General features: G+C 56.7%; 11 protein-coding genes across 11 annotated transcripts; 6 read left to right on the forward strand and 5 right to left on the reverse strand.

Moving 5' to 3' along the window:
• Positions 1-85: 85 nt before the first annotated feature.
• BO86DRAFT_446026 (uncharacterized protein) lies at positions 86-3,110 on the forward strand. The gene is made up of 4 exons (XM_025676487.1): positions 86-519; positions 569-2,680; positions 2,737-2,894; positions 2,945-3,110. Exons 1-4 carry the CDS (start codon positions 223-225, stop codon positions 3,000-3,002), a joined length of 2,625 nt encoding a protein of 874 aa, XP_025530906.1. The 5' UTR covers positions 86-222; the 3' UTR covers positions 3,003-3,110.
• Positions 2,812-3,843, forward strand: BO86DRAFT_211158 (uncharacterized protein). Its single transcript, XM_025666843.1, has 2 exons — positions 2,812-2,894; positions 2,945-3,843. Exon 2 carries the CDS (start codon positions 3,197-3,199, stop codon positions 3,443-3,445), a length of 249 nt encoding a protein of 82 aa, XP_025530907.1. The 5' UTR covers positions 2,812-2,894; positions 2,945-3,196; the 3' UTR covers positions 3,446-3,843.
• A 687-nt stretch (positions 3,844-4,530) lies between these two features.
• BO86DRAFT_454008 (uncharacterized protein) lies at positions 4,531-5,560 on the reverse strand (the record flags this gene model as incomplete). Its single annotated transcript, XM_025677030.1, has 1 exon — positions 4,531-5,560. Exon 1 carries the CDS (start codon positions 5,509-5,511, stop codon positions 4,531-4,533), a length of 981 nt encoding a protein of 326 aa, XP_025530908.1. The 5' UTR covers positions 5,512-5,560.
• Positions 5,561-6,009: 449 nt separating this feature from the next.
• pin1 (peptidylprolyl isomerase ESS1) lies at positions 6,010-6,905 on the reverse strand. The gene is made up of 4 exons (XM_025671364.1): positions 6,763-6,905; positions 6,272-6,669; positions 6,106-6,222; positions 6,010-6,055 (listed from the first exon to the last, which is right to left on the reverse strand). The coding sequence occupies exons 1-4, from the start codon at positions 6,763-6,765 to the stop codon at positions 6,046-6,048; spliced, it is 528 nt and encodes a 175-aa protein (XP_025530909.1). The 5' UTR covers positions 6,766-6,905; the 3' UTR covers positions 6,010-6,045.
• Positions 6,906-7,081: 176 nt separating this feature from the next.
• Positions 7,082-8,214, forward strand: BO86DRAFT_386552 (DNA-directed RNA polymerase II core subunit RPB9). The gene is made up of 4 exons (XM_025671365.1): positions 7,082-7,347; positions 7,405-7,576; positions 7,779-7,868; positions 7,947-8,214. The coding sequence occupies exons 1-4, from the start codon at positions 7,268-7,270 to the stop codon at positions 7,989-7,991; spliced, it is 387 nt and encodes a 128-aa protein (XP_025530910.1). The 5' UTR covers positions 7,082-7,267; the 3' UTR covers positions 7,992-8,214.
• BO86DRAFT_355777 (mitochondrial 54S ribosomal protein uL14m) lies at positions 8,104-8,870 on the reverse strand. Its single transcript, XM_025669640.1, has 4 exons — positions 8,757-8,870; positions 8,605-8,689; positions 8,314-8,538; positions 8,104-8,250 (listed from the first exon to the last, which is right to left on the reverse strand). Exons 1-4 carry the CDS (start codon positions 8,769-8,771, stop codon positions 8,180-8,182), a joined length of 396 nt encoding a protein of 131 aa, XP_025530911.1. The 5' UTR covers positions 8,772-8,870; the 3' UTR covers positions 8,104-8,179.
• A 248-nt stretch (positions 8,871-9,118) lies between these two features.
• BO86DRAFT_446029 (putative carboxylesterase) lies at positions 9,119-13,851 on the forward strand. The gene is made up of 4 exons (XM_025676488.1): positions 9,119-9,565; positions 9,628-11,264; positions 12,120-13,416; positions 13,508-13,851. Exons 1-4 carry the CDS (start codon positions 9,455-9,457, stop codon positions 13,763-13,765), a joined length of 3,303 nt encoding a protein of 1,100 aa, XP_025530912.1. The 5' UTR covers positions 9,119-9,454; the 3' UTR covers positions 13,766-13,851.
• Positions 13,852-13,921: 70 nt separating this feature from the next.
• Positions 13,922-16,312, reverse strand: mrh4 (ATP-dependent RNA helicase MRH4). The gene has a single exon (XM_025669641.1). It carries the CDS (start codon positions 16,150-16,152, stop codon positions 14,179-14,181), a length of 1,974 nt encoding a protein of 657 aa, XP_025530913.1. The 5' UTR covers positions 16,153-16,312; the 3' UTR covers positions 13,922-14,178.
• A 985-nt stretch (positions 16,313-17,297) lies between these two features.
• bud4 (putative GTP binding protein (Bud4)) lies at positions 17,298-22,349 on the forward strand. Its single transcript, XM_025666844.1, has 5 exons — positions 17,298-17,644; positions 17,701-19,986; positions 20,107-20,506; positions 20,565-21,268; positions 21,329-22,349. The coding sequence occupies exons 1-5, from the start codon at positions 17,555-17,557 to the stop codon at positions 21,983-21,985; spliced, it is 4,137 nt and encodes a 1,378-aa protein (XP_025530914.1). The 5' UTR covers positions 17,298-17,554; the 3' UTR covers positions 21,986-22,349.
• A 344-nt stretch (positions 22,350-22,693) lies between these two features.
• Positions 22,694-24,682, reverse strand: BO86DRAFT_376626 (pseudouridine synthase PUS2; the record flags this gene model as incomplete). Its single annotated transcript, XM_025670545.1, has 4 exons — positions 22,694-22,928; positions 23,027-24,208; positions 24,292-24,495; positions 24,594-24,682. 4 exons carry the CDS (start codon positions 24,680-24,682, stop codon positions 22,694-22,696), a joined length of 1,710 nt encoding a protein of 569 aa, XP_025530915.1.
• A 410-nt stretch (positions 24,683-25,092) lies between these two features.
• BO86DRAFT_446034 (putative transcription factor TFIIE complex alpha subunit) lies at positions 25,093-27,238 on the forward strand. Its single transcript, XM_025676489.1, has 3 exons — positions 25,093-25,466; positions 25,541-25,636; positions 25,735-27,238. The coding sequence occupies exons 1-3, from the start codon at positions 25,372-25,374 to the stop codon at positions 26,951-26,953; spliced, it is 1,410 nt and encodes a 469-aa protein (XP_025530916.1). The 5' UTR covers positions 25,093-25,371; the 3' UTR covers positions 26,954-27,238.
• Positions 27,239-27,344: the final 106 nt, after the last annotated feature.

A 27,344-nucleotide genomic window follows, 5' to 3' on the forward strand; every position in this document is an offset into this window, starting at 1 on the left:
AAACTCTTGGCGCGCGTCTGCGGTGGATTTTTGCCCGGCCGCTGCTGGAGCTGTTCAGTTACTACTTTGTTGCTGCTCCTCCCGCCCTACACTTGGTTTGTCCCGCAACCTTGACTTCCCCATCTTTTTGTCATTTCCCCTCTCTTCTCTCACTATCACTGCTCCCTGCGGCATGGGTCTGTAATCTGCATCTTTCTTGTGTGATCTAAACATTTCCAGACCATGCCCAAAGTCATCAGCTACACTCCGCCCTGGCTTTCGCGCCCTTCGCCAGGTGCTTCGATTTTCTCCAGCGCAGGCTCCAAACACCCCGAAAACCTTCAACCAGCTCAAGCTCAGCAGTATGCGGGGCCCAAGCGCATCCAGGCCAAGAGAGGGAATGAGCTTTTCACTGTGGTAAACAACCAGATCCGCTGGTCCGATCTCACTAGGGTCAAGGACGAATGGCAGCATCAGAGACGACTGAGGAATGGAAGTCCGGAAACACGACCTGAGAATGAGAAGAGTGTGCATTACAAGGTAATACGACTCAACGAGTGCAAAGTGGGCGATGGCTTATAGCATGCAGGTCTTGTTAACCCCGGTTCACGAGAATATCCGTCAACTTGTTCCGTCTCCTAATGGCGCTTTCCTGGCTATCGTAGCCGACCACACCGTGTTCATCGCAGTCCTTCCAGACCCGTCGCATTTGGCTGGCACCGACACCCTTCCAATCCGCGTGAAGACCTACCAGCTCGGACCGACCACGCACGTTATCCCCGAGTCTCCTGTTGTTTCCGCACTATGGCATCCATTGGGGGTACACAGCAACCTGGCAGGCTGTCTGGTAACAGTCACCGCGGATGCTGCCGTCCGGGTGTGGGAAATTGATCGCAATAACCATTGGTCATTTGATCGACCGACGCTGGCGGTGGACCTGCGGAAGTTGATCGATGGCACGTCATGCGATGAGGATTTCGCGCCCTCGGGGTTCGGAAGAAACAAGGGTTTCTCGGCGGACTACATCGATATGGAAGTCGCCTCGGCTGCTTTTGGTGGCACCGGTGTTGCCAAGGAGGATGCCTGGGCTCCCATGACCCTCTGGGTTGCGATGCGTCCGGGCGATCTGTACGCTTTGTGTCCTTTGCTCCCCACCAAGTGGAGAGCGCCTTTGACGACTGTCCCGGCACTTACTACAGCTATCCTTCCAAAGCTCGCGAGTTTGCAAGAGGATCCTGCGGAGTTTGAAGATGAGCTCGCGGCTTGCCGTCAACAGTATGACTGGCTCACCGAGATTGACACCCAGGAGCCGCTGCTCACTGATGTTGAGTCTGACTACGAAGTCCGTACACGCCCTGCAACCCCCAGCGCTATCCCGAGACTGCAGGGCCCCTTCCGTCTGGACACCGGTGACGAGATTGACGACCTTGACCTATGCGATATCCTTGTCGTTGCTGCTAGGGCTGACATCGACGCTCTCATGACGGGTGAGGAGGTTGACCTGGCGCTGGAAGACGACGGGGAGGACAAACTGTCGGCTACCGTGATCTGCTTGTCGAGTGGAAGTGGCAGGGTCTATGTCTGCCTGGAGCTTGATGGCGTTGAAGGGCAGTGGCTCCCCAAGAGCCGGCAAAATGTTTTCCGCACGCCAGTATCCGATCCATGCGACCTACTGTTGGTGGAATCATTGGACACCGTGAAGACACAGGCGGACCACTGGCCGACATTTACCAAGGATGTCTACTCCCGCTACAACTTCTTTGTCACTACGGCGACCAATGTGACTTTCTTTTCCCTTGGTTCCTGGGTGCAGAGATTGGAAGCCGAACTGCAGTCGGAAGACACCAGTGGAAGTGGGTTCCGCCTGCAAGTCCTGTGTGAAGGCACCGCGTCTCTGCGAGAGCAGCTCATTGAAGTGGATGATAACGTTGGGGAGGATAAGGACCACTCTGCCCACTTGCCAGCCTCTTTGGTTTACTACGACTACGACCTGGGGTACCTGCTCCTAACATCCCGCGGTTCCGTCCCTTATGCCGCGATCTTGGACGCGCCGGAGGTCTCCTTGCCTTCAATTGGCGAGTTGCAGATCTTCGACTCGCAAGAAGGACCTCGTTCGCCTGTACTCCCGCCTCGCCGCCCTCCCTATCAAGTGCCACCCATCTTCTACTCGGAATCACCCTTGAATACCTTTGTGGAGAAACACGTTCCGCATCGCCAGCGCCAGGCCCTCAAGGAGCAAGTTCGCTTGTCGCCTGCGACCCTTGATCTAGTTGCTGCCGCCCACCGGATCCTGTCCGCGCATACGAACGCGCTGGAGAGAGCTGCTTCGGATCTGTTCCGCCGATGTGAACGCTTGCAGGGGGAGATGCGTGACCAATTGAAGCAATTGGCTGATGTTGCGGATAGGGTCCGGGGTGTCTCCAGTGAGCTTGGTGAGGACGGCAAGCGGATCGAAGGATCTCGGACTGGAGAGGCCCTCGATAAGAGACTCCAGGCCGCGAAGGACAGACAGACCGAGCTTGTGCAGCGATACGAGGCTCTTCGGAGTAAGCTCATGAAATCTGGCGGCAGACCTTTGAGCGACAAAGAAAAGGCATGGTTCCAGGAGGTGAAGAGACTCGGTGATTCATTCGGCGAATCGACGGAAGACTCGCAATCGGGCCAGCAAAGTCGTCAAGCCATCGCTCAACGCCTCGAAACGGTAAAGTGCTCTCTCGAACTATCGGGTCGACCCTGAGCTAATAGAATCATATGCAGGCCAAGGAACTCGCACGCGATATGCTTGCCGAAGCGAAGTCGGTTGCCGCTAGGCTTCCCGCTGTCGACGCCAGCAGCCCAGCTTCAGCGCAACCGACGATCCCATACCGACTTCAACGGACGAAGGTTGGGGAAGCGATGAGAATGGTGGAACGAGAGTGAGTTTCTAGTTCGGAGTTTTACCGATGACATACTAATCCGCTTGTAGGTCTGCAATCATCGACTCGATCACGTCCCGGTTGGAACGACTTAACACCACTCTCTGATCTGCGGGAGTAATGCTTAGATGAAAACTTGGAGACATTATCGTTGTTCTATACCTCTTTTTGATGCGCGAGGACTGTTCCATCCGACAAAAAGATATTGAATCTCACCCAAAGATATTTCAATTCGTTTACTATAATATAAAAGGGGGGATAGGACAAAGGACGTAGCAGAACCCAGGACCTACCCAATAATCATGGTTCGGGACTGTTATTTCCGTCCCTGTTTATCATCATCAAGCCCATCATACGGAGGCGGCGGCGGCGGCGGCAGCGGGGGACAATTCCCGCGGCGCGCATTCCCGCCCTGCTGCTGCTGCTGCTGCTGCAGCACCTTCCCGTGCCCGTGCCCGTGCCCGTGCCCATACCGGCCCGTCCTCGACTTCACCCAGTCCTTAAAGTCATACATGAGCAGTCCCTCCCGCTCCCACACCCCAGCGGCGTAGGTTTTGGGCCCCCCCGCCGGCCTGTTGTTCAGAGTCTCGTAGGTGACGTCGTCGTCGGCGGCGGCGGCGGCGGCGGCCGCATCCGACTCGTACACCGCCCCGTCCGAGTACACCTCCACGGGCTCCTCCTCCAGCCGCGCGCACTCCTCGCACGGTCCGTCCACCGCGCCGATCCGCTCCACCACGATCCCCGGACACGCCTCGCGCTCCGGGGTGCTGGCCGGGTTGCGGTGGGACTCCGGGCATCGCGTCGTGCGTTCGTCGTAGACGCAGCCGCATTTGTAGGTGCGGATTGTTGAGGTGCACATTTTTTTTTCTGGCTTTACCTTGGAACAACTTGGGGGATTTTGGGGGATGGGTGGTAGTAGTACCTAGACCTTTACCTATTTCGGAGAAGGGGGGATGTTGTGACTGCTTGGTTGGTTGGTTGGTTGGTTGGGGGTTCTGCTGGTGTGGTGTGGTAGTTTGGGGTGGTTTTATATTCGTTTATGCCGGGAGGAGGGTGGGGTCGGATGGGATGGGATTGGAATTGGGAGATGGACAATGGGGCTCCATTGTTTTGCTTGGGGGTCTTTGGAGGAGGGGTCATTTTTCTGGGGGCTTGTATGGGGTCGGATGGTGGTGTTCTTTGTTTGGGGGATGTGTGTTGGGTTGAGGTCTGGGGTTGGGGTTGGGGATGGGGGTTCCGGACTATGAGGTTGCTGAGATTCTCCGGTTGCTTTATGTAGGTAGTTAGGGTTGGTGGTTCACGTGAGGGGAACGGAGGTTTGGAGAGGTCGGGGGTTTTAGGATCGGTGGTGGTGATTTTTGGACTAGGTTTGAGGTAGGGAGGAATCTTGGTATTGAGTATTTCTATGGGAGATTAGAGGATTTGTTATTGCTTGAGGTTGACGTGGTTGTGGTCTTGTGATGTTCGGGGTTCGGGGTGTGTGTTTCCGTGCTCTTTCCCTTGTTGTCTCGTTCTGTGCCCATGAACTCAACCACATTGCTTCTTTTGGTCAATCTCAGCGTCAGTAAGTAACACCCAGCTAGTTCTGCACCTCTTCTCCTCTCCTTCTCCTCTCAAATCTCAACCCACCACACCCTCAACGCCCACAATCCAAATCATACCCCTCCCAAACAACACCCTCCTCCCCCTCCCCCCCCTCCTCCACCGCCCGCCTCACAGCCTCATACACCTCCCCCACCACGACCTCAAACCCCGGCATCCGCAGCAACGGAATCCGACTCTCCCACCGCATCATCTCCCGCAAAAACACCGCCCCCCACCACCACTCGAGCTGCCGACAGTCCAGCTCCCGCATCTCGCGCGCCTTGTCGCCGTCCTTGTCCTTGTCCTTGTCCTTACCCGCCTCCCCTTGCGCAGCTTCAGCTTCACCCCCACCACTCCTGGATGCACCGCTCCGCAGGAGCACGAGAGACCGCTCCACCGCCCCCACCGCCTCCCGGTACCGCCGATAGTGCGTCGTCAGGTACGTGTCCAGCAGCGCCGTGTACCGCGCCGCGTACGCCGCGAACGCCGCCCGGTCGACGTGGAACCGCACCGCGGACCGCGGGATCTTGGCTGAGGGCGCCAGGGTCGGGTTGCCGGGGATGTAGTCTGTGCGCCAGGCGAAGATCCGGTCGATGGATTGCGCGTGCGTGATTTGGGGGGCGGGGTTGGGTTTTTGTGAGGTTGGTGGTGGTGGTGGTGGTGGTGTACCTGTAGATGTAGATGTAGATGTAGGTGTAGCTGTGGATGTAGCTGGTGTTTGAGTTGGTGTTGGTTCTGGATTTGGTTCTGCTGGTGTGGTGGGGTTGGTGGTGGAGTTGGTGGGGGGATCGGTGCTGGTGCTGGGGCTGGTGATGGCACCCGGGCACAGCGCTTTGTAGCGAGCGGCGAAGTGGAGCTCCACGTACTGTTGAGCGCGCAGGCTGTTGAAGGCGAGGATGTAGCAGCGGTCGATGAGTTTGCGGGTGGTCGCGGGCATGATGGTCAACACCCAGTGCGGGGGGTGCAGGGTGCGGTGGTCCCAGCTTATGCGGCCAGGCGGGGGGTTCAGCGTGCGGGTGGAGAGGTAGGACATTTTGTTTTGGTTGGTGGTTGCGATGTGTGTGTGTGTGTGTGTGTGTGTGTGTGTGTGTGTGTGTGTTGTTTGGTTCTGGGGGCGAAGATCGGGTTGATGTTGATGGTTGGTTTCTGGATGAGGTGAGTGAGGTGAGGTGAGGTGGATGGATGGAGATGGTAAGGGTGAAAGTGAGGATAGATGAGGAAGATGAGTTGCAGGGTGATGGAGGTAGAGAGTGAAGAGTGGAGAGGAAGAGTGAGGTCAATTCTGGAAATGTGTTCAGCATCATGGCCCCTTCGGTTCAGGTGAATCATACACAAGTGTACTGGTGTTACTGGTGTGATGGAGAGCAGCAACCCTGCCCCAGGGAGCACAAGCCCTATATCTTTCTCAAACCGTACCTCCTCCATGACCTCTATCAACTTACCCCGGACATTGTGTTACTGGCTAGCATCAATAATTAAGGCACTCGTCACAACAAATCTCAAGCGCGTCGGATGTTATAAGCGAGGTATATATTCTTCCAACTATAAGAGCTAAAACTCCAAGCCTTTACTGAACACTAGACACATCGTTAGTACCCACCATCTACCATATAAACTCCATACATACCGTTCGATCAGATGAACGCCAGACGCGGTCTCAACAATACCGCTGACCTGTCCCGGCTGCAGCGCAAAGGCTGCGTCCTCGAACTCCTTTTGCATCTCCCCGCGTCCAAAGAATCCACTGCAAACACATTAGTCCCGAGGCCGCACATTTCAAGAAGTTCACATACAGATCACCCCGCTTACGAGCACTGCTGCAGTCCGACTCTGACATGGCGATGTCGCCCAGGGTAGCTTCGCCCGATTGGATGCGCTGCTCATGGCCGCGGAGGATCTCAATCGCCTCCTCTTTCGACCGAGTGATCTCGGCCTCCCGCCAGCTGCTGGGCCGTCGGCTGTCCCGGTGCTTCACCAGGAGATGGCTGCAGCGGATCTTTCCCTCACCCTGGCCGATCCCGTGTCCTGCAGGCCCGCTGTGGTAGTCGGCCATGTACAGCTTGAGCTTCTCGGTGTTCGTGTCGGCGGGGGGTTCCCAGCGGGACTCCTTGGTGCTCGGGTTGAAGTAGTAAGGGAGGTTCTTGGAGTTGGAGTGGCGAACCTCCCACCCTGCCGGAAGACCGGTTTCTACCTGTAGTGGAAGCTGGGCGTCAGCAGTAAGCTTGGAAAACAATGACTGCAGAGCGTATAGATGAGTTGAGAGGAACATGGACAGTGTCAATACCATTGTGAACGTAGTGAGGTTTGTGTGTTGTGTCTCTAAGAGAGGTTTATAGTTCTCTATGGTGTCTGATGTCTGATGATGACAAAAAGAGGCTGAGAAGAAAAGCGGGGAGGGGAAGGGATCTTGTGTACGGAGTATAGCTTTGTTCTTTCTGCAGGTCCGACTGCGGGACAAACTGCGGGGGAAGAGAGGAAGAGACCCGAGGGGACACAAGCAAACGGTGCAAACCGCACAAATCACACAAACACGGCAACGGACCTCTCCACATGGCTGGCCACGCTGTTGTTGCTTCCGCTCCGCCTCTTTCTTCTGACTTCCACTTCCATCTCCCAGTCATCTCTTATCTTTCCATACCTCAGCTCTCATCCGTCTATTCAGCCACTGCTTTATTCTTTCGCTCACAGCGCTTCACTCGCACTTCCGTCAAAAATTACGAGAACGTCTCACTCCTTCTATCTTTCTCCAAACCACTACCGTCATTCACCGTCCTATCCATACGCCGAAAATGTCTGCAAGCCCAGCCTCCTCCGCTGGCGGCGAAACCAAGAGCGCCGATCAGATTCACTTTCGCTTCTGTCGCGAATGGTAAGCGCATCTCCTTCCATCTACTCCCTTTGACTTGACACTGACGAGAATGTCTAGCTCCAACTTGCTGTACCCCAAGGAAGACCGCGTCAACAACCGCCTGATGTTCACATGTCGAACCTGCCATGTCGGCGAGCCCGCCACCTCCTACTGCGTCTACCAAAACAAACTCAACACCCAAGTCGGCGACACTGCCGGTGTCACCACAGATGTGGGATCTGATCCTACGGTTTGTCTCCCGGGTTTCTGTGATCACTGCGGGGAAGAGATTACCTGCTTTGTCTGCGAGTCATCGTCGGAGGAGTCATGGTCGGAAGAGGACTATGATGACTTCATGATGAACTGAGACCGGACTTGGTTCCCGTTCATGGGCTACCTTCACATAACCTTGGGATTCTGTGGCTAACCCCCGCCTTTTTTCTTCAAATTAGCTTCCCCGGTCCAACAAGCTCTGCCCGAGCTGCGGTGAAGCCGAAGCAGTCTTCTTCCAGTCGCAACAGCGATCTGCGGAAACCGGAATGGTGAGGCCTTCTGCCTGCAATCTCCCCATCTCGAACCTGCTGCTGACGTGGACTTTTTTTTTTTCTTCCTTTTCTCAGAAACTTTACTATGTGTGCTGCGCGTGCGGCAATGTCTTCATGTAATTTTGGAGTTTGTGTCTATTTGTGACGACCTGATACCCGATGTTGGTCTCTTTTCTTGCTATTTGTTGTGGAGTTATGGCGATGCCTGGGAAAAAGTTGCGAAGATCTTAATCAAAAGAGATGCAAACCGTTTATTGGTACAAGCTATTCAAAGTGAAAAAGAACAATTCGCTTTCGGGAGGTATAATTTATACATGCATGGGCGCCAATGACAAAATTTTCGACCACTGTCTTCCTCGTAATTCCGTAGCCACGACGCCTGTAGATTGTATTAGTGCCATGTGGTTTTGTTTGAGAGGGTTGTTGACGGGGTCGGACTGACCGTTCATTCTGGTTCCGATGGGCTCACCAGCCTTGTTGATCAGGACACATGCATTGTCATCGAAGCGGACGAGCGAACCATCGGGGCGCTGCATTTCCTTTCTGGCGCGGACGACGACGGCGTGACGAATATCACCACGACGGACCTTGTTCGCGATACCGGAATTTCCCGTCGAGTCGGAGCCGAAGTTACGCTGCTTCTGAACGACCACTACGATGCGGTCGCCTAATTCGGAAGAAGACTTTTCGTTAGCGATACAACGACAGGGAGTTGTAGGTTGTAGAAACATACCAACAGTGGCGGGGCGCTTCTTCTTCAAGACCTGGACACACTCGACCACGGCGGCGCCTGAGTTGTCGATGCAGTTCAGCATCGTCTGCTCACCCGCGTCAGCAACCCGACCTTAGAGCATAAACCACCAGCGAACTTGTTTTCTCAAATACCTTTAGTTGAATCATTGTGAATGTGGTGCCCTGAACTGGGGGAGAACAGTAGTTCGATGGGGTTGGTTCAATCGGGTTTGGCTGGACTGCCCGAAAGATTTCCCAGCAGCAGCCGCAGCAGCAGCAGCAGCAGCAAAGTCCCGGGCCGGCAGGTTTCGCCGATGACCGACCCCGGACTAGACTCTTTCATTACTTACTGTAAGTTAGCCATACTTAGCCATACTTTACCCATAGCCCATAGTCTTACTAGTCATACATACTATACTAAGTAAATTCGACATCCGCTCATCGCATGGGCAACCAGCGCTTGGATCTGTGTGTTCCTCCCCCCCCCAATTCACTCACCATCACACACCTTTCCACTCCACCACCACAATCACAATCCAACCCCCCGGCTCTTCTTACATGCGCGCTAACCTTCACTCTAGCCCAGCTTGTTTCCTTTGTTCATCATGTCAATTCTTTCGGATTTCCTGTCCTTCACTCTTTAGTTTTCCCCCCCTTAATAATTATCCTTCTCATCCAATTGGCGCTTCCCCGTACCGAATCCATTTCCAGTGATTCTTCTCCGACTTTCCGCCGCTTCCCCTTGACGCATTGACGCACTCTTTTGGATTCCACCTTCGAGCTCCCCTTCCTTGACTCGAAACACCAAAAATTTTTCCTTACATGGGATTTGCCCTCCCTCGCAGAACATCATGCCGTCTTCGAAGGCGAGATCGAGTCCTTCTGCTGAGCGTCGCGACCGTCTGACTTTGGCAAGGCTGGCAAGTTATGATGATGTCGCAACGGATGCGCTCGTCGACCGTGTACGTCTACTGACCGGGGATGGCTGCTCCTGCACTGCTTGTTGACCGAAGTACGCTCCTAGGCCCACTTTTGGACGAACACTCGCAAGAATCGGACGAAATACATACCTCTACGGCGGGTCAAGGATGATGAGATTGCGAACATCCTGCTCCACGACGTGATCGTGAAGAAGGATGTGCCAACCGCCGAGCGGAAATTTCTGGCCATGGACGGACTAAAGCGATTCCTGGCGAAATTGCCAAACGACCGCGAAAAGGAGTGGTTTACCCGCCACTTACGCAAATATATCCAGATGTATCTGCCGGATTCGCCCTTCGAGGTCACCACCACGAATCGCTACCTGATCACCGAGCACGAGGCGGCCATCTGCGCCCGTAAGTTCATCAAGCAAGGTGAGGAGATCAAGTACCTCAGCGGTACTCTGGTGCCCATGACCCGGGAGGAGGAGCAGGACTTGGATTTGAAGAGGAAGGATTTTAGCATCGTGATGTCGAGCAGGAGGAAGACCCCGTCGTTCTTCCTGGGCCCGGCGCGCTTCGCCAACCACGACTGTAATGCTAATGGGCGGTTGGTGACGAGGGGCATGGAGGGCATGCAGGTCGTGGCGATCCGGGACATTTATATCGGCGAGGAGATCACGGTCTCGTACGGCGAGGACTACTTTGGCATTGACAACTGCGAGTGTCTGTGCTTGACGTGTGAACGTGCCGTGCGGAATGGGTGGGCGCCTTCCGAGCCAAGCGACGAGCCTGCCTGTGCGGACACTGGCCTTCTCACCCCTCAGAAACGCAAATATGCCCCCGATACCGACTCCGAACGCTCACCATCCTGCACCCCCCGCAAACGCACGAAATTCACCCGCCAGAGTTCGAAGCTGCGATCGGAGCTGTTGCTCTCCGACGCCCCCGCATCCCCCGAGTCCGCGACTGGTCTGTCGTCTACGAACGCCGGTAACTCAGCACCTAACACCAGGAGTCGGAAAGCTGAACTTAGAAGCGAGGCCGTTGATGAGGTCTGCATTCAGAGCCCTAACGCCACTGACTGCACGTCGCCTAGTTCGCTCGCAGGGGACGAATCCCACCACTCCTCCACGTCCACGGTTGCAACATCCGTTGGTGAAATTGCTGTCCAGATCAAAATCGAGGAGACCGCGGAGGCTTCGGTTCGAGATACGGTACTGGTCGGCAAGGATGAGCTTGCCACCCCCGGTGCAAGTCAACCCGACGGAGAAAGGCTTCTCGCGTCTCGTGAACGGGATGCCCTATCAGACCTATCCGAGTCCTTGGAGCTGGACGAGAAGCTTAGCACCGTGGTCGAGAAACTGAACAAGTCGCGGAAGCGAGGTGTTGTTCCTTCGGTGGAGGTCGAGTCACCACGGGCTCGAGTCCCCGGCGACTATACCAAGACCCCCAAGTTGCTCGCACAGGTTTACGATCGGTGGGTAGACTGCCGCACCTGTACTGCTTGGTTCGTCCAGCAAGATTCATACCTGACCAGACGTGAATGTCGTCGATGCGAGCGGCATTCTATGCTATATGGCTTCCAGTGGCCGAAGACTGACAAGGAGGGACCCAATGATGACGAAGAACGGATCATGGATCATCGCGTTATCCATCGATTCCTTTCCCCCGAAGAAGAAGCCCGTGTCTCCCGCAAGGATCGCGGTGTCAGCTTTGGAGTAACTCCGACTCCGGAATTGTCGGAGCCACGCACGGAGACGGACGAGACCGAGGCGTGCGATGAGCGTCGCAGCACGCGAGCCAGCAGGCAGCGGACCCGAGCAATGCGGATGACTTACTAACGATGGCGATGTTTGAATAATAATGGGTTTGGGCGATTTTTGGGCACGGCGTTTGAGAACAACTGGAGCCATTCCCAGTGGAACCCAGGCGTTGGATGATGACGAGCATGAGCGGTTTGACACCTTTGACAGCTCTTGGCGGCTACTATCTATGGACATATTCGATACTTTTGATTGATTCTCTTTCTTCTGGATTCCTTCCTATACCTCTGGATCGGAGGGGCTTCCCTGTACAGTTCTGGTCGGCGTTCCGCTTCTGATCTTCTCAGTTGTATGCTTACAAGGCCTATCGCAACACCACGGCCTTCTTGGATTGGAATCGATGATCTTTTTCTGCACTTCGCCGGATATTTCCCCGGGGCGTCCTCATAATCAAGCGGGTCTGTTTCTCCTCCTTGCTTCCCCGCCAAACTCCTGCAACTCCGCATTTTCGCCATGGCTGCATCGTGAGGGAGAATTCAATCGCACCAATGGTAGACGAGAAGTGCCACGCTTCCCCGGTTTTTCATGACACCTGACGAAGGATCTCTTTAATTCCTCCTGCACCGCATATGCAGGTCAATACAACTTCGGCCTCTTTCTACCCGACCAACGATCGCCCATCATGGCCAAGATGTACTTAAAGCCTCCTCTATCCCCGACTGCCAAGATGCCGGCTGTACGACCTTATGACAAAAGCATGTCAACATGATTATGCGATCAATATCCCGCGGGGTCTTGTGCCTCCTAGCTCTGTTCGTGTCTGCGATAAGCGCCTATGAGGCGCCTCTGGTGACTCTCGACTATGGAGTCTTCCAAGGCAGTTATGACGCGACTTACAACCTGTCCTATTTCCGGAAAATCCCATTTGCAGCACCCCCCACGGGCGAAAATCGGTTTCGAGCTCCCCAACCTCCACTGACCATTACAAATGGCACCTATGACAGTAATCAGGCCTTCGATATGTGCCCCCAGCGCACTGTCAATGGCTCTGAGGACTGTCTGTACCTCGGACTCTACTCTCGGCCTTGGGAGGCCCCTGCGAATCGACCGGTGCTGGTTGTCTTCTACGGCGGCGCCTTCATCGAAGGCAGCGCGTCCTTTACCTTGCCCCCGAGCGCCTATCCAACCCTCAACGTCAGCACTCTCAACGACTACATCGTGATCTATCCCAACTACCGCACCAACGCCTTTGGGTTCCTCCCGGGCCAAGCGATCAAAGACTCGCCCACCTCCGACCTCAACGCGGGCCTGCTGGACCAACAATACGTCCTCAAATGGGTGCAGGAGAACATCCACCACTTCGGCGGGAACCCCAACAACGTGACGATCTGGGGCCAGTCGGCCGGCGCGGGGTCCGTTGTCGCGCAGGTCCTGGCCAACGGCCGGGGCAAGCAGCCCAAGCTCTTCAGCAAAGCCCTCGCCAGCTCGCCCTTCTGGCCCAAGACCTACGCCTACAACGCCCCGCAAGCCGAAGCCATCTACTCGCAGCTGGTGAACCTGACCGGCTGCGGCAATACCACGGCGAACGACTCCCTGCGCTGCCTCAAGACCATCGACGTGCAGACCATCCGCGACGCCAGCCTGGTCATCGACGCCAGCCACACCTACACCACCAGCTCGTACACCTGGGCCCCCGTCATCGACGGTGCGTTCCTGACCGACACTCTCACCGAGGCCACCGCGCGCGGCGCCCTCCCCACGGAGTTCATCTGGGGCATGTACAACTCGCACGAGGGCGAGAACTTCGTCCCCGCCGGCCTGGGCTCGACCACCACGACATCCACGGGCTTCAACGCCTCGCTCGCCAGCTTCGAGGCCTGGGTCTCGGGCTTCGTGCCCGGCCTCACCTCCCGCGAGATCCGCCTCCTCGAATCCCAGTACTACCCGCCGGCAGGCACCACCGAGACCATCGACGCCTACAACACGACCCTCGTCCGCGCCGGCCTGATCTACCGGGACCTGGTCCTCGCCTGCCCGGCCTACTGGGTCGCCTCCGCCGCCGGCACCCACGGCTACCTCGGCGAGTATACCATCTCGCCCGCCAAACACGGCAGTGACACCGAGTGGGTGAGTTCACCCTTTAACCCCCCTCTCTCCCTTTTTTTGTTCCCCCCCCCACGCAACCTAGATTATTGATTTTTTTTCTTTGGGGCGGTAGTGGAACCAAGTCAACGCCGTCCAGCAATCCGACCCCCTCATCTACGACGGCTACGCCGGCGCCTTCGCCAGCTTCTTCCAGACCGGCAACCCCAATGCCCATAAATTGACGGAGGCCGCGCAGCCGGGCGTCCCGCTGCTCCGCGCCACGGGCCGGGAGTTTGTGGTGGCGGCGGGTGGGTTCGCGAATGTAAAGTTGGTCGAGTTGCCGAGTCGGTGTGCGTTTTGGAGGGAGGTCGCGGGGAGGGTTCCTGTTTAGTTGCCTGGGTGGTAAGGTTCTTGTTGTTGTTGGTGGGGGGGTGAGGTGTGTGTCTTTGTGGTGGGTGAGTCGGCGAATGAAATGAGTGAAAGAGGGTTTATGGATTGAGAAGATACGAGTACAGTGTACAGAGGACAGTGTTGAGTAGAAATCTATGAGAAACTATACATACAGGGTAATAATACATATCTTACTCCCCAACCCCTCCATTTGCAAAAGGAAAAGTCCAGATCTAGTAGTAGTAGTAGTGTATGATGTCGATGAAACGTTTCCATGCCGAGAGAGATTATTTGCCTGCGTCCCATTTTTGCTTTTGAAGAGTCCACCTTTTGAGAAACAAGAAACGCCGGAGTAGTCGTAAGGCCCAGAAGTAGATGAAAGAGATTATACAATAGAGGGAGGTTTAGGGGGGCTTAAATCAAGGCCTGGCCCCGGAACATGGCCTCGCGGACCTCCTTGACGACGTCCTTGCGGTCGTTCTTGCCGACCAGCACGACGGCGCGGCCGCGCTTGCCCATGCGGCCGAGACGGCCCAGGCGGTGGATGAAGTCGATGGTGGTGCGGGGCACGTCGTAGAGCACGACGGTCTTGACGGCGAGGGTGTCGACGCCGCGCGAGGCGATGTCCGTCGACACCAGAACCTGGACGTTCTCGAGGCGCTTCTCGGGCGGCGAGGCGGCGTGCAGATCCCCACCGGCGTTGACGAAGGGGATGGAGCGGTCCTCGCGGCGGCGCTTCTTCTCGGCCTCCAGGGCCTCCAGGACCTGGGCGGCGGTCATGGGCGGGGCGGCGTCGGTGAAGGGGGCCAGGATCTCGCGCTCCTTGCGGTCGGTGACGTCGCGGGTGAAGGCCTTGGCGCTGATGCCCTTGCTCTTCAGGAACGCCGCGACCTCGGTGGCGTCCTCGCGGCGGTTGACGAACACCAGGATGCGCTTGTCCTGCGAGCGGGCCTGGCCGGGGCCCAGGTCGTCGCCGCCGGAGTCGCCGGCCTTGCCGATGGACCAGATGATGTCGGCGCAGGCGAGCGAGCGGTTGCCGTTGTAGGGGGGTTTCTGGACGTCGATCACGCCGAGCTGGACGCGGCGCGGGATGGCGTGCAGGCTCGGGGTGGTCAGGCGCTGGATGTCGGGCCAGCGCTTGCGCAGGGTGGCGTCCATGCCGCGCGGGATGGTGGCGGAGCAGAGGACGAGCTTGTGGAGGGAGGGGGTGGCCTTGCTGATGATCTCGTTGAGGATGGGCGAGAAGGACTTGTCCATCAGACTGTCGGCCTCGTCGAGCACCATGTAGTTGACGCGGCTCAGCACGTACGGCTCCTTCTGCGCGATCGAGGCGAGCAGGTGCGGCGTCGTCACGATGATGTCGACCCCCTTCTCGTTGAAGAGGCCGTTCTTGATCCGCCGCGGCGTCAGGTTCGACGCCAGCACCGCGGACCGGAACTTGACCGTGTGCGCGAAGGCCTTGAGCTTGTCGCCCACCTGGAACGCCAGCTCGGAGGTCGGCACCAGGATCACCATGCGCGGCCGCGCCGCGTTCGAGAGCGGCGGCTCCTCGGGCGCGATGTCGAACGCCCGGTTCTTCGTCTTCAGCTCCCGCGCCTGTTCGCGCTGCTTGGCTTCCTCCTCCTTCTTCTCGTGGGCTGCCTCCGCCGCCTCCAGGCGCTTGAAGTTGTCCAGCAGCGGGATCAGGTACGCCAGGGTCTTGCCGGACCCGGTCTCCGCGGCCAGGAGGTACTGTGCGTATTTGGGGTCGCTGCTCGGCGGCGCGCCCAGTGGCGGGAGCGGATCCTTGAGGAGTTCGGGGATGGCAACGCGCTGGATCGGGGTGGGCATGAGATCCGTGAGCCCGGGGAGCGCCTGGGAGGAGATCGAGTGGTGGACGACCGACATGAGCGGGAAATGATCGAAGCTGGTGATTTCGGCGATTCTGTCCTTGATCTTGGTGCGCTGGGAGTAGGACACCGGCGCCAATGCGGTCTGCATCTTCAAGGCCTTGTATAGCGGGCTCTCAGGTTTGCTGCCCTTGTCCTTACCGCCATCCTTCCTGGGGTCTCTGTCCCCTCGGCTGTCGCCCCGGCTGAGCCCCCGGTCGTCCCTCGTCCGCGACCGAGATGACAGCTCCTCGGGCACCCTGGTGATGTTCGTGCCGCCCCAGGGTCCCTTTCTCTCCCGCGACGGGCGAGGAGCTAGCGAGGTTCGAGACACGTCTGAGGACAGGGCATGGCGACTCTTCTTTCCACGTCGTTCTGATCTGTGTCCGATGCCGCGGATGGCCTGCCATCCGATTGAGGGCGAGAGGGTGGAGGTAATGGAGGGGACGGTCGTTCGGGTTTGACAGAGCAGACATACTCTGGGCCGGAGTGGCAGAGATGAACGGCCAAGACGATTCATCTTGAGGGAAGAGAGGGGGGGGGAGGGGATTGAGGAGACGCAAGAGGAAGGGAGGAGAGGAAAGGCAAGGGAGAAAGAGAGAGGAAAAGGGGAAAGGTGAAGAGCAAGAGTCGGTTGAATTCTCCCGAAGCTGCAAGACGAATCGATGCGGCAGGCCGAGTTGAGAGGTGAGCGAGTGAGTGGCGGAGAAGATTCAGCAGGCTCCGGCCGAATCGGGCAGGCGCTTGGACCAAGTCAATGATCCGAGCGCTACGACTGAACTGGGACTAGCGCAATCGTGACAGGTGGTGCCCGGGTGCCCCAGGCCGTCAGGCCGGCAGGCTGCAAGGTGTCCAACTACGTAGTTGCTTTTTTGCCTGGTCGAGTCCCTCAGCTGAAAAGCTGAAACTCTCATCCACTCTTCATCCACTCTTCCACTCTCCCAGCAAGGCAAACCAAGGCTCACGGCTCAATTGTGGAGTTGCCATAGAAACTGCCGTCACTAAATCAGACGTACCAGACGTCAACATCCCTCCCTGCAGTCATTGCATCCGCTTTTCCACTCTTTGCCCGTCCAACTTTCCAGGTTATCATTTGAGTACTCGGTCCATACTGTACGGATCACCCTGTCAATCAATCAAGCAAATCGATCGGGATCTCAACTGCTGCCCCGTGCCTACTTATTTATCGGGCAAAACACGTTCTTCTTCCTCCTCCTCCTCTTCTGATTACAATTGTTGTGTTTTGATTTTTCTCCTCTTCTTCTTTCTTCTTGCTTCTACTTTCATCCAGCGAGCAAGCAACCAAGTATTCACTGCCTTTCTTTCGGTCTGCCTCTCGTTGGCTCGTTGGTGGATTGGCCTGTGTTTCTCTTTCTCTTATCGCATCACATCAGCCTTGGCTTGTTGATTGTTAAGGTACAGTACAGGGTACAGGTTACATTTTACAGTATACTTCCGTCTTTTTACTTCCTTCGTTTGATCGCGCATCGCGACAAGACAGACACTTGACGAATTGGCTGCATTTGGTGACGCAACCTTATTCATTCCTCTGTTCCTCCATTTCCCCCATTTCCCCATGTGTTGTGCAGACGCCTTTTTGAAGTAATCGCGACGCCATCGTTCTCCTTCATTCCTGGATTGACTGGCCGTTTCTGCTTGTGTTCGTTCGGCTTATCAGCGCGTCTCTCTCTCTCTCTCTCTCCGCGTGTGTGTTTTCCCCAGTCCCCAATCGTGGGCCGCTCCAGCTCTGAGCGCGTTCTTCATCCCGCAAGGGATGAAACCTCGTTGCAGCGACCTTACATTGCGAGATGTGCTGTTGCATCGACAGTTGCTGATTCAGCTGCCAGCGTTGTTTTCCCCTCCCGACGCCTCGTTCCTGCTGCATTCCATCCTTACGCCTCTGATTGTGGGTTCCCACCAAGATGACCAGCAATCCCGGGCAAAGTCCGCTATCTGAAGTGAGCCCAGTGGCTCAACGACGAAACTCCCCCAGCTGGAACCAAACTACTAAGGTGCGTCATTCCCACGAGCTGGTGATGGGCGCGCTGGGCTGACCAAGCAACAGCAGATGATGAAAACCCACGATGCGTCGCCCTATGAGGCTCCAGCTTCACCGCGTCTTTTCTGGCAGGGCCGGGAATCAGGATCCCCCTTCCATAGAAGCGCAGAAAACCAGAACCTCTATGATCCTGATGTCTCAACGTATACTCCCTCGAAGCGACCGTCTTTGGAAAACCTGAAGCGCGCCTCGAGGGTCAAGAATAACAACATGTTCCGCGACCACAATGCAGAGTATGACCCCACGCAAGTCTATGTTCCGCAGAGACCTTTGGCCCTCAACCGGTCATCCCAGAGGCAAGCGCAGAACGCACCACCAGCACAGCAGCCCGACCCCCAGGACTCCAACCCGATCGGCCCACGCCCCCCTTCCCCGAGCAAGGATCAGGTTGCCCCGGCAAAATCGTCGCTGTCCCGGGCTAGTCGATTCGGTGTTAAGGACGCTGCTTTCGACCCCGAGAACGAGATCTGGTCGGACATCGACGGTAGTCGACATGCCAAGAGCGTAAAATTCGATGCGGCTCCTCCTCAAGTGAATGAATATGAAATGACAACCCCGGATCCATCCTCCGTCGCCTCCGACTCTCGTGAAGGCAGCTATGACTCCGAGGAAAATGAGAACGATATCAGCTTCGATCGGGAATCCTCACTCGAACGCGACGACAGCTTCGACGCATCCCTGGAAGACCTCGAGAAAACACCAGTGGTTCTGCCGGAGGACTGGCGCTATATGAGCCCCGAAACTGCGAATGACGAAATGGTCGAAGAGGAAGAGGGTCAGTTCATCGAGGATGACGAAGACCATAGCCCCATTCCCCGCCCGTCCTCCCAGCAAGAGCATCCCGTGCAGCATGCCCGGGTCGAGTCAATGGATTCAAATGTTGATCGCCGTCCCCTTCCGCCTCTCCCTCCTTCTAACCGGCCTCAATTCCCCCAGCGTGGATCGCCGGGGAAGATGACGGCCGCTTTTGAGCTTGGAAGTGGAAATCAGCGCGTTCTGCCTTCTCCACCAGCACCCGCATCGTATAGCAAATCTGACATCACGGAACGGAACCACGGCCATATGTCCCTGGAAGAGAGGCTACGTCTGATGATGATCGAGAAGAAGGAGCCGATCACTGAGGAAATCGAACTGGATGGCCCAGAGACACCCAAGGCTCTTCCTGAGGAGCCACAGGAGCAGATTGCGGTCATGGATGCCCCACCCACCCAGGAAACAGATACTGCAGCGGAGGAGGACGCAGATGTTTACACCCCTCCGCGCATCTCGAGGGATTCGATTCTCCGAGATCTGCGTAAGAGCGAAAGCTTCCTGGATGACTCCTTTGAGGATGCTTCTCAGGCGGAGTCGAGTCCCAACCATTACTTCGATTATGACCCGGACGTCCCGATTCCTTCTATGGAGCACGACCATGATGATAGCCACGACTATGACGATGACGATGACGATGAGACCAGCAGTGTGATCATCAAGCCTGAAGAGCACGATGATTCTCTTTATGACATTCCAGAATACTATGAAAACGCCAATTCGGAGCAATCCTCTTCGCAAAGCTTGAAGGATAAGGTGGATGATGACGAAAGTCGTTACTCCAGCCAACCTCCCGAAGAGATGTCCGTGCTGGAGGAGGATGACACGCAAGTCTTTGAGGATAGGCAATCCACCCCACTTGCTACCGTGCAGACGCAAGAGACGCCGGTCAATGTTGCTGTCGACGCTCCAGCTGATGAGCCCGTTAATGAGCTGAATGATGAATCAGTGGACGAATCACTCGATGAGTCTCAATTGTCTACCATCAGTGAAAGGTCTGCTGATAAGATGGCCGCCATGCGGGAGTCACTCCAGCGCCCATCGACACCGGATAGCCAGAATCAATTATCGGAGCCCTCCACCCCTGATTCTGTTGTCCGACACCCTGTGGCTGACGAGCAGAGCGATCGCGAGGTCTCGCCAGATGAGAGTGTACCGGATCCGATTGCAACCGTCAAAGCACCAGGAACTCGCCTCAAGACGCGTCCCTCTCTGACCCCAGCCGATATGGAACAGATGGCAGCCACTCGCCGGAAAGTGAGCGGACAGGTGCCACCGCCGATGCCATATCTTACCAAACAGGAATCCAACGAATCCCAGGAATCAGCACCCGGCGATGCTGTGCCATCCCTACCTCCACCCGTGCAGGAGAATCAACGACAGAGTAGTCTTGTGAAGCTGGATATTCCGTTCAGCATCCAGGAAGAAGAGAGTCTTGGATTTGGACTGGACAAAGAATTCGACAGGGTCATTGAATCTCAAAAGGTGGCGTTTGAACATTCCCTCTCCCAACTGCGTCTCCACGGCCAGGAAGCACCCAAGCATGGACCAGCCCCCCAGTCCTTGTGTTTGAGACAGTGGACTAATGACAATCGCCCCAAACAGAGAGGTTATCTTATGCGGCACAATACCAAGGTTATCATTGCGAGCAGCAGCACCGAAGATGACACTGTGCCGACTCCAGGAGAAGATCCAGCTGAGTCTCGAGCTACACGCGCTGCTCCCACGCCGCGTAAGGCCAGCCAGCAGACTTGGACTACCGTACCCTGGAACGGTCAGACTCGCCGGGCGAGTATGAGAACGGCCAGTGGAGTAGTTCGAAAGAAGACTGCGTCTGGCCCGGTCCCACCGCTCCCAGGCCAGCAAAGCAGCGTCCAGGAGCCGTCAACCACGATCGAGGAGGCGGAGCCTGCTCTCAATGGCGCTCTTGAGGAGGGTGAAGAGCGGGGCCGTCTTTTTGTCAAGGTTATTGGCATGAAATACCTCGATCTGCCTCTGCCACGAGGTAAGTGTTTGGAACTGCGATCAGTTCTGTGGTCCATTCGCCGCTAACCAGACTATAGGTGAGAGATCGTACTTTGCTCTTACTTTGGACAACGGCCTGCATTGCGTCACCACCTCTTGGTTGGAACTAGGCAAGACAGCGCCCATCGGCCAGGAGTTCGAGCTCATTGTCCAACAGGACCTTGAGTTCCAGCTGACCTTGCAAATGAAGGTGGATGAGGAGAAGTTCCGAGTTCAGGAGCCTGCCCCTACTGCCTCGCCTAGTCGCACCAAGACTTCCACGTTTAGCCGTGTGTTTGCTTCTCCGCGCAAGCGCAAGGAACTTGAGATGAAGCAGCAACTTGCCACCCAGCAAAGCAAAGCCAAAGATATCAATGCCCCTGTGTGGGAACGATTGAGGACCTTGGTTGCCAGAGATGGCAGTTTTGCGCGCGCATATGTCTCTCTCAGTGACCATGAGAAACACGCATATGGCCGGCCTTACAATGTTGATATCGCGTGCTTCAATGAATGGGCAGTTGAAGAGCAGCCGAGCAGTGTTAAGAGCAAGAAGAGTACGACGAGTACGACTTCTCAGCGAAGACCTCCTTACAAGATTGGCAAGCTGGAGCTCCAGCTGTTGTTTGTCCCCAAGCCTAAGGGTGCCAAGGAGGAGGATATGCCCAAGAGCATGAACGCCTGCATTCGGGAAATGCGTGAGGCGGAGAGCGTCTCTGCTCGTAGTTACGAGGGATTTTTGTCACAGCAGGGTGGCGACTGCCCGGTAAGTTCCCTGTTGACACTCACCCGTTATGGCTTTTGCTGATGTCGATGGCACGTATAGTACTGGCGCCGTCGCTTCTTCAAGCTTCAGGGATCCAAATTGACCGCCTACCACGAGACCACGCGTCAACCACGTGCCACGATCAACCTTTCAAAGGCAGTCAAGTTGATTGATGACCGATCTTCGCTGATGCAGAAAGAGACCACCACCCGGGGTGGTGGCCGTCGCAAGTCTGCGTTTGCTGAGGAAGAGGAAGGTTATATGTTCGTGGAGGAAGGGTTCCGTATCCGCTTCGGCAACGGCGAAGTGATTGATTTCTATGCCGACAGCGCGGCCGACAAGGACGGATGGATGAAGGTCCTGGCCGATGCGGTGGGCAAAGGATCTTCAGGAAGCAGCCAAGCCAAGCTCTGGACCGAGATGGTCCTTAAGCGAGAGCGGAGTATGAAAGTGAAACGGGAGTCCACCGCTGCTGCCCCTGCTGCTTCCACTCCTGCCGTGCCCACTGCTCCTGCTCTTCCTGTTCCTTCTGCGGTCGAACATCGCCTCAGCCAAATTCCTCCCCCGCCTCCTGCCAAACCCACCTCATCCATTCCGATGCCGACGGCGCCGGCGCCGACCTCGGCCTCCAAACCTCGACACAAGCACACTCAATCTCAGCCGGACGTTCGCGGTGCGGATGCTCGACGACAGAAGACCCGGTCCTTGATGTTCTAGACGCGTGCGTGAGTGAGTGGTCGGAGCAGTGGCAGTTGCGCTGCTCAGCTTGTACCTTCTGCATTTTTGTTGTGTATTCTCGCGATCTGTCCCCTTCAAATCTGCTTGTTTATTCATTGTCGTTCTTCTTGTTTTTTTCTCTCGTCCTGGTGTCGGAGTCCAAAGCCTGCGCTGCTGCATTTTCTGCTTCTTGTTGAATAGCCTTTGCCCCTCTGAAAATCTCCTTGTGCATTCAGCGTTGTAGTTTTTGTTTCTTTTGATGTTGCGGTGCCGTACTTGATACATAGCGTCTTTCCTTCACAAGTTCATAATGGATCTTGATCTTTTCATGTATCATAATGCGGTAATATATTGTTCTCTTGAGTGTGGTTGTTGTGTTTTTGTTCCCTCTGTAAAACCTGTAGAGAAGAAGTTGCTCATGCCTGGGTGATATGTCCGATGCGCGATTCCACGGTGTTTGTTATATGTACTGTACAGTAGTTCTGCGCTCTATGATAGTACTGTAGAATGGGCTCCGGGCATCAATTACGTTCTGTACAGACCACCAACTCCAGAACCCAAGTCAACAAGCACACACACACACACACACACACCAAACATATATTTATATCTAATATTTCATTCATTCTTTATGGTCTTTAGCAAGCATCTACATTTTACTCCCCAGATCCTTCAAGCCCCAAGCAAGGGGGGGGTAAGACACCCAAATCAACCACTCTGATCGATATTCGCCTTAGTCGCCCCCTCCTCATCCTCGGACTCATCCTCGATCTGCGCCAGGGCGTCCTTCTGCGATTGCTTCAGCGCATTCGCATCCGTGGCCGTGCCCTCCTCGACGGCGCCGGGGACGGGCGTGATCTTGGCGGCGGGGATCCCGCCGGAGGTGACGTAGAGGAATTCCTTGGAGGAGTAGTGATCGAGGTGGCCGAAGAAAGCGGAGAATCTGTGTTGCTGCAGGTTAGCTGTGGAAGTTCCCACTATTGTTTCGGGGGAAGGTTTCAGGCAAGGTAGGGCAAGGGCAAGGGCAAGGCAAAAACATACGCATTGGTCTCCTCCTCCTCGCGGAAGATGCGGTCGTAGATCTCGCGCTGCTTGAACTCGTCGATGGTGGCCTTGTAGTTGTCGAAGTTGATGGGCTGCTTGCTGGTCTCGACGGCCTTCTTGTTGTAGACGTCGAAGACGGGCCGCTCGAGGAGCAGGCCCAGGCCGGGGGCCTTGGGGATGGCGATCTTGGTGGGGCCGTAGGAGGCCGGGATGAGGCGGGCGGGGTCGGCGCCGGCGCGCACGGCCATGGCGGCCAGGGCGACCATCTTGCGGATCTGGTGCATCATGAAGCTCTGGCCGTGGACCTTGAGGCTGAGCCACTCGGTGCCGTTGATGAGGAGCGGGGACGAGGCCGAGACGTTGAAGGATTTGATGTGCCGCTTCGAGGACGGGTCCTTGTGCGTCTTCTGGATCGTGTAGTTCCAGAAGTTGTTCGTGCCGACGTACTGCGACAGCGCCGCCTGGACGCGCGCGAGCCGGGTGGGCGAGATCCGATACGCCCGCTTGGCTTTCAGGTAGGCTTGTTTGATGGTCTTGACCGCGCTGATGATCTGTTGGCGGCGGGCTTCGTCTTCGGGTGTTGGTGGGGTGGGTTCGCCCGAGGGCTCGGTGGGCGGTTGGTCTTGGGCAGGGGGCGGTTGTTCCGGGTCTTGGTCATCGTTCATGTGCAGGGCTTGCTCGACGAGCTTGCGGATCTCCTCGGGCGTGTTCTCGAGGATCGGCCGGATGATCGTCTCGTCGGTTTCCTCCCAGAACCCGGCGACTTCCTCCTGGCGCGCGCGGTAGCCCTCCATGTCGTTCTCTTGCTCGGCGAACTCGACCAGCTGCTTGCCCAGGAAGGTGCCCGGGTGGGGCGGCAGGAAGCAGTGCGTGGGGATCAGGTACTCGTAGATGCGCGAGTCGCACAGCTGGTAGCTGCTGAACGACTTGTTGGTGACGAGGATGTCCCAGACGCGGATCTGCGGGCTCAGCTTCTCGTTGATCTTCTGGATGATGTCCGGGTCCTCGACGATCAGCTTCAGCGACACGATGTTGCCGGCGGCGTGCACGCCCTTGTCGGTGCGCGCGCAGCGCACCAGCGACGACTTCTTCGGATCCGTGGCGTTGGCCTTGGAGATGGCGCCCGCGGCGACCAGGGCCGTGAACAGTTCGCCCTCGATGGTCTTTTCGGTGGTGCTCCTTTTGGCGAAACGAAAGCGCATTAGCTGGTAGTTCCTCCCTTTCGAGAGATTTTCCCCTGATTCCACGGCGTGAATCCTTACAGTTGCATGCCCTTGTACCCCGTGCCGGAATATCCCATCAACACCGCAACCTTCTTCTTCGGCCGCCGTTGCTCATTCTCGATATCCTCCTGGGAGAATTGCGTCGCGTAGACGGGCGCCTGCACCTCCTCGCCATTCTCGAGTTTCTGGCGCTTGACCTCCTGCTCCTCTTCGTTGCGAGCGCGTTTATCTATCGTTTGCCGACTGGCTTGGGTGGATGAAAGTGTCAGCTCGACAAAAGGTTCGCGGCCGCGATCCCCCTCCCCCACAAGGATTTCTCCGAACAAGAAAGAAGAACATACCTCCACTCCGAACGGCCCAGATTCCTTTTTTTACGATTTTCGCGAGCGTCACCGGATCCCTGTGTAGATCTTCCTTCGTGATTGTCCATTGTTGGAACTCTTGGACGTGATTGCGATATCTGCGACTTTCGAAGCGGACTTGTTGCTGGCTGCTGGGGGGTTTGGGGATGGGGATGAAGCGTTGAAGCGCGGCGGGGGAGCGAGGACGACAGGAAAGACTCGGGGATTTGGGAAAAAGCCCGAGTGTAGAATGGCGGGGGCGGAGGTGGTGGTGGAGGAGGAGGAGTAGTTGTTGCATTGGCGATGGAGAGGAAATTATCATGGCGGGCTTTTCTTGCGCTCCGGAGGGGGATTTCTTGGGCCCAGCCAGTCTTAGTCTTGATTGATCCGGAGGAAGGCTAGCCAGTTGGTGCCTCAGGCATAGGATCTAGCATTCTTCCTTAGCATCCTTCCTCCGCTTTCTTTGACTCCATTTCCACCTCACCACCCACTGTCTTTTCTTTCTTCCTTTGGTGGTGTATCTACTCCTCCGGCGCCCATTCTCCTCCACTCTCTATCTTTTAACCCTCGAGTCTACATCTCCCCGACAAAAAAAGAGAAGCATGTCCATCTCGCTCCAACTCACCCTTCGAACCCGCGCCTAAGCCCGGATACCCTCCCTCCCTCCCTCAGCACTTTGCGCCAATCCCCACCACATCCCAACACTCGATCGACGGCCTTCCATCCCTGCAAATTCACCTGAACAGAGCCTCCCTCCGTCACGCCAAACGCTCACACGATGGATCTCGCCAACACGCTCATCCGAAGCGTGGTCCGCGCCTTCTACGAGACCCGCCACATCCTCGTGGTGGATGCGCTCTTCATCCACTCAGTGTATGCAGCACCAAGCTCACTCTCATGCCAAATTTAACAAGGACTGATCACGAATCTGTGAGGGAAAAAAAAAGTCTCCACGCAGAAGACCTCGCCTTCCTGCTCGGCATGCAACAGAAAGACCTCCGCAAGTTATGCGCCAAGTTGCGTGAGGACCGGCTGATCTCGGTGTATGTCTACCAGTTCTATAGCGCACACAACATCCCATTTCTCCCACCCCACCGACTGGGAAATCTCAACCCGCTAACCCCAATCAAACCCCATGCAGGAGCACGCGCGCCGAAATCCGCGACGGCTCGACCCGCCCCGTCAACCGGGAATACTACTACATCCCGCTGCACCCGGTGGTGGACGCGATCAAGTACAAGGTGTCGAAGCTAACGTCGACGATCAAGGCGCAGTACACGCCCAGCGAGGAGCGCAAGGAGTACGTGTGCCTGCGGTGCGGGGCGGAGTGGACGGAGCTGGACGTGCTGAGCCTGTACTCGGAGGAGGGGTTCGAGTGCCAGAACTGCGGGGCGATCCTGGAGCGGACGGAGGACGTGAAGGGGACGGAGGGGATCGACCGGACGGGCCACGAGAAGAACAGCAAGCTGATGAACCAGCTGGACCCGATGCTGAAGCTGCTGAAGCAGATCGACTCGGTCGAGGTGCCGCCCAACGACTTCGACACCGCCTGGGACCACAAGGTCGACGTCGTCCGCAACCAGCAGACCAACCCCACGCGGGCCTCCGTCGTCGTCCCCTCCAAGAACGGCCCGGAGTCCGTCCGCGGCAACACCAAGACCGACGCCACCGCCCTCGAGATCTCGCTGACCTCCAGCGAGGAGAAGAGCGCCGCCGAGCAGGCCGCCGAGGCCGCCCGCAAGGCCGCCGTCGAGAAGCAGAACGCCCTCCCCGTCTGGCACACCCACTCCACCGTCTCCACCGCCGCCGGTAACCTGCCGCTCGTCAAGGCCGAGAACGAGGACGGCGACAGCAAACCCATCATCAAGGACGAGGACGAGGACCGCAAGCCCGACGTCGACGGCCTGGACGATAAGGTCGCCGCCTACTACGCCGAGATGGAGCGCGAGAAGGCCCTGCAGGCCCAGCAGGACGCCAGCAGCGAGGAAGACGATGACGACGAGGACGACGATGAATTCGACGAGGAGTTCGAAGACGTCGGCGGCGTCTCCGCCAGCGAGACCACCAGCGCCGCCTCGCCCGCCGTTGCCGGTGGTGCCGGTGGTGCTGGTAGCGTCGGCCCCACCAGCGCGCCCAAGTCTTCCACCACCACCACCACAACAGCAGGAATCAAACGCGAGCTCGACACGGATTCGAGCTTCGCCAGCGCCACCCAGACCTCCGTCGCCTCGCCGGCCACGGATGACGGCGGCGGCGGCGGTGGTGTTGGTCCCGCCGCAAAGAAAGTCAAGGTCGAGCCCGACATCAAAAAGGAGGAGTCCGACGAGGATGAGGACGACGAGGAGTTTGAGGATGTGTAGGCTCATACGTATCCGGTTCCCCCTCCCTCCTCTTCCCGCTCCATTAGCCTTTGGTAATGGTAATGGTGATGGTCTTTGTTCCCTGTTCTTCTTTCTATCTTCCGCTCTCTTCAATCGTGTTCACCATAGCCCTTTCTCCCCCCGGCTGAGTCTATTATAGCGAGTCCTCCCTCTCTTCCCCTCCCCTCCTTTATCTGCAGAACTGGATGTTTCTTGCATAGGTGCTGGCGCCTAGCTGGATAGTTTAGAAAGAAGAAAAAAAAATAATTCTTGCAATCACTAGTGGAGTCAGAGAGGTGACAAGAAAGTTACGAGTTGATGATGATGGTTCGATTTTGTCTAGAAGACAACTCTTACTATCTAAATCTAGGGTTCTGTGATAGGTGCATGG

Source organism: Aspergillus japonicus (genome assembly GCF_003184785.1).
Source record: "Aspergillus japonicus CBS 114.51 unplaced genomic scaffold BO86scaffold_7, whole genome shotgun sequence".
In the NCBI taxonomy this organism is placed as follows: Eukaryota; Fungi; Ascomycota; class Eurotiomycetes; order Eurotiales; family Aspergillaceae; genus Aspergillus; species Aspergillus japonicus.